Here is a 4,815-nt window from a genome sequence, read left to right on the forward strand (position 1 = left end):
AGCATAATTTAAATAGGACTACAAGAGTAAAAGAGGAGAGGGAAAAAGTAAACAAGATATTAGAAGTAGTTTAAGAAAATGAACAAGAAACAGGGAAAGAAATTGAAGCAGAGAATATCTTAGCAAAAACAGGGAAACTAGCAAAAAGTGATCAGTATAAACAGGTATGGATAAAAAGAGAGATGAATAAAGAGGAAAGAGAGGATGAGAAAAAGAACTAGAAGCTGAAAAAAACGAGAACAGGACAGAGTCAGACAAAGAGAAATTCTATTGGAGAGTAGTGGATATGAAAGTGAGGAAATGGTTCATAACAGAGAAAAACGGAAGGAAAACAGAAAACACGATGGAAGTAGCAGAAAATTAAAGGTGTCTTTCACAAATATTAATGGATTAATAACAGGCTTGAACGAACTGAAGGAAAAAGAACCGAACATAATGGGAATTGTAGAGACAAAATTGAAAGGTCCACTACCACCCAACAGTGTAAGACATGGTGCATATAATTATTGGATTAGGGACAGAGGGGTAAAACAAAGGAGTGGAGTTATGCTCCTGACTAAGAAGGATATAAAAGTGAGAAATGTCACATATGGAAAGAATAGAGTAGAGGTGATTATGATGGAAGTGAAGGACAGGGATAGGAAGAGCAGAAAATTTGTGGTAAATTATGTACCTCCTAAAACGGCTTCGTGGGAAGAGAGAGAACCTAAAAATATGTTAGAAGACACAAGGATAATACTAAATAAAATAATGGAAGATGGAGGAAGAGTAATTATAATGGGTGACTTTAATTGTAAAAAATCTGCTGGGAAGAGATAACAGTGAAGGGTGGAGACGACCTATGGGGAAATGTACTATTTGATATGATTATAAAACATAGAAAGACGCAATGGATACATGAGAATACTAGGTATAGAAATGGGGAAGAACCATCAAGACTGGACCTATTAATCACATCAGAGCCTGAAATAGTGGACAAGATTGAATGTAAGACACCAATAAACAAAGGTGACCACATATTGGTTGAACTGGAACTAAATGAGGAAAAGTACATGAAAAAAAAACCGAACAATATAGAAAGGAAAAATTGATGTATGGAATTTTTTTTTTATAAAATAAGATAATTCTTTGAAAAAGCAGACTAGGAAAGGATACACAAGGAGGAAACAACAGTAGAAGAGAAATGGAATATGTTGACAAAAATTTATAAAGAAGGAGTGGAAAAGTATGTTCCAAGACAGAAACAAGAAAAAGGATATGTAAAGTATTGGTTCAACAAAATAGTCCAGGGGTATTAGCTTTTCACCCGGAACAAATTAGTAACAAACTGAAATTTTCAGGAAGTACTCAGAAGACCTTTCCTAATAACATGATAAAAGTCTCCTGAACCCCTTGCGAGTGTTTTGAGAAATTCAAGATGGCGTCCAAAATGGCAGCCAATTTTAGATTTTGTCATATTTCAAGCCCCAAACATCATAGAAAGTCAAACAATAAGTCAATATATATGTTTTTTGGGGCAAGGAGTTCAATTTTGTAACTAAATTTTGGATTATCTGAATTTTAAATGGAATCATTAGCAAAAGAAAAACATGTTTATCAACCTGAACATACACACATTATACAATAAAAGTCATGCCAGTAGCAAGAAATAACACTTAACCATTACCTTAACTATAGACAAAAAATGCTTAGCTGTAGTCCTAATTATAGAATTTTAATAAATCAATAAATCAATAAATCAAATAAATTTTGACGATGGTCTTAGGCATCATCTTCGTCATCAGTTTCAGGAGAAACTGGTCTTGGTGCTTCAGTCTCCTCATCATCATTAATGAAGGATGGCATTTGTGCTGCATTGTTGTAGGATTGACCACTGCACTTTGTGCACATGGCAGAGCAGTGCACCCCCATCCTCCTGTAGCCACATGATGCTCCTCAGCTATCTCTTTTGCAGCCACATGAGATCATGTTGAGCAGACAGTCGGGGGCAATGGAATTAGGATGTCCTCCAGCTTCCATCCCTAAGCTGTTGGCTGCAAGGGCTTGCCCATCCATTCCTGGACAGTGTGATAAGTTCTAAAGGAATGCTGTTTTGCTGCAGCACTTGTCGGAGGCAAACTTGCCAGTTGGAAGGATGAGGACAGAAATGCTCTGCTGATTGCCTGTTTGTAGGCAGTGTAGCGGAACTCATCCAGTGACACACCATGAGGTGCACCTTACAACTTCAGGAGGAAGCTTTCACCTGCTTCTTGTGTGGTGCCGTTGATTTTTTAGTGTTTAACCAAGAGCACCTCCAATGGGAGTGATCAGAGATACCCACATAAGAACGATTTGGGAAATAAGAAATCAAGGTATACGCTGCCACCACCCAATCGTCTATATGGATATATATGACCATAAATGGAAACTGCTCCTTGTTATTCACGTCTGACTCCGTCCCCTTTCCTCAGGTCGTTCGGGGTTGGTTCTGGGTAGCGAAAAGGCCTATGCCCAAGTGGGGTAGTAAAAGAATATAAGTGAAGGTTTTCTATGTGTTAATTATTACACTGAAGCAAAAATATAGTAAGAAAATACAAAAGTATATTGTGGTCTTCTCCAACTAGACAATCTATTGATCCTTACAGTATGAAAAATATATGGGTATGCGAGACATTTAATAACACAGTTTTTTTTTGCTTATGGGCATCATAAGTAAGGTCACAGGCACGGGGAAAAACGTAGTTATTTACGCTCCAACCTTCCGGTCACTGTATAAGTCTACTTACAATATTGTGTCTACCTTCAACCCCGTATTCTTATTAGAGAACGATCACAGACAGAATTGTACTCTAAGGATTACACTCTCATAGCTAATGCATATATGCGTGATACCGTCTAACTCCTTCCACGCAAAGTGTTTGTGGAGTACACTCCCTTAAATCCTTTTTTTCCTGTTATCGGGATAGTTTTTTGCATCAGATTAAAATTTTAGCTGCGCAAAAAAAAAAAAAAAAAAAAAAAAAAAAAAAAAAAAAAAAAAAAAAAAAAAAAACGAGACGGCTATGTGTTCGTATCTATGGGTAAACTACTAACCTACCTGTTGTATTATTTCGTAAAACTTCATTTCGCTTCTCAACACAGCCCCTAGCTGCTACAATCTCTCCCTAAACTATTTCTCTAGTGGAATCCTGAACTGAAAGTTGGGAATTTTTCCTATTACTGTTAAAATTAATGGCCTTAGTTTACGCCTCTGTCCGAACGTGTCAGTGACGTCACGGGTGGGCGGAGCTACGGTGCGCCCGCTATGTTCGAGAACATTCTAATGTCGCCTCGAAGATTAGTTGAACTAAAATCAGCTGAAATATATTTGTAGCTATCTCCTATTGTATGTTTTTCTTCAATGATTATAGTAAGGCTCTTTGCCAACACATCTTGATGGGCAGACATAGAATAGAATAAATTCATGGTCTATTAAGGCTCTATTTTCTACTTTGTTTCTTGGTTGAGTAAAACCGTCACGACGTCCATACTACCCAGTCTCTCAAGTCAACACTCAAATAAATAAATAGATAAATAAAACGAAATTCCAAAAATAATATCCCTTCAAAATTCCTGTCCTTACACTTGCACTTGTTGGTGAGTGCTTCCAGCATTAGAGAATGTCTTGGCTGATCATACTCCTTCTTGTTGTGAACCAGGTTGAATGCCTTGTGCGTCCTTTGCCGATTCACTGCAGGCAGAAATATCAGAATGGGCTGTGGCAGTACATCGCCTGCTCAGTACACCTGTGTTTTTGCCCTTTGGGTCCAAGAATTTGTGCAGAAAGGGGTTCAGAGACCCAGGAATCATAGAAAACCCATTTTCAGTATCTTCCAAACTGGGATATTCACTGAGGTCAAATACAGACAATCGAATATCATCACGAATAATTGACGCAGCCATTTCAATTATTCTTTCATTCTCCTCTGCTTTGTCTCCTGCTCTGTCTGCCATCCACTTTTCTCGAAGAATGCGGTAAGCTGAATCTCTGAAGCTAACAATGCTCGACTTTCCAGGGAGGCTTGTAATGATTATGTCATCTTGATATCTTTCCTTCAGCTTCTGTTTCAATTACTTCAAGAATGTCTCCATCATCTCCATGAGGTCACGCACAACATACTGACATTCATAATTTTTATCTAGATAGGCACAAAGTTCATTGAAGGCAGATTGCTTCAGAGTATCATGTGGCTTGCCAACTAATTTCTGTGTTTCAGATTTGCTGAGAAAATCTTGGGCACAGTTACGGTGATATCTGGCTTCAGCAGCAACCAAGTCAGAGGATGTCTCAATCATTCTTTTGGCAACCATTTCTCCCCATTCATCATTCCTCTCTTTCGCCCTGCCTAAGATGTTCTGTTTGAAGGGCATTGTCACCACATTACTGGTCGTTTTCTTCCGTTTTGTAGTAAGTCTGCTATTAGTTGGTAGTACTTTAGAGCAGAACAAGCAGTGTGAGGTGATGTCAAACTTTGGAGTTTTTTATCTTAGGGTGGGTGCCTGAACCTCCTCTTTTAATACAGGTTCTTCTGACTTCCTCTTCGCGGACCTGATGGAGGACTCCCGGGTGTAGGCCTTCCTGCAGGCGATGTGAAATGTCAGCGGGTTCTGCATCTCCAAGGTTTCATGAAGTCCATCCTTCCTCTCCAGGCTTGCTGCTACTAAGGTTGTCCTTCCCTTGGCTCCTACTTGTACATAATCCTTGGTGCATAATTCGTTGCAAATATCGCACGAATCCATCTTGAACTCTAAAAAAAAAAAAAAAAATAACATTACATACAACGTATGAATCAGGTT

The 4,815-nt window shown here is 38.5% G+C and overlaps 1 protein-coding gene across 1 annotated transcript in view; it reads left to right on the forward strand.

Moving 5' to 3' along the window:
- The window catches only part of LOC143028819 (uncharacterized), a 15,278-nt gene extending 13,198 nt beyond the window's left edge, over nt 1-2,080 (forward strand). The window contains exon 3 of the mRNA XM_076191183.1: nt 1,955-2,080. Within this exon, the coding sequence (XP_076047298.1) occupies nt 1,955-2,080 (126 nt within the window). The remainder of the gene's footprint in view (nt 1-1,954) is intronic.
- The last annotated feature ends 2,735 nt before the right edge of the window (nt 2,081-4,815 follow it).

Source organism: Oratosquilla oratoria, chromosome 10, assembly GCF_046742065.1.
Source record: "Oratosquilla oratoria isolate Oo_2021 chromosome 10, ASM4674206v1, whole genome shotgun sequence".
Classification (NCBI taxonomy): domain Eukaryota; kingdom Metazoa; phylum Arthropoda; class Malacostraca; order Stomatopoda; family Squillidae; genus Oratosquilla; species Oratosquilla oratoria.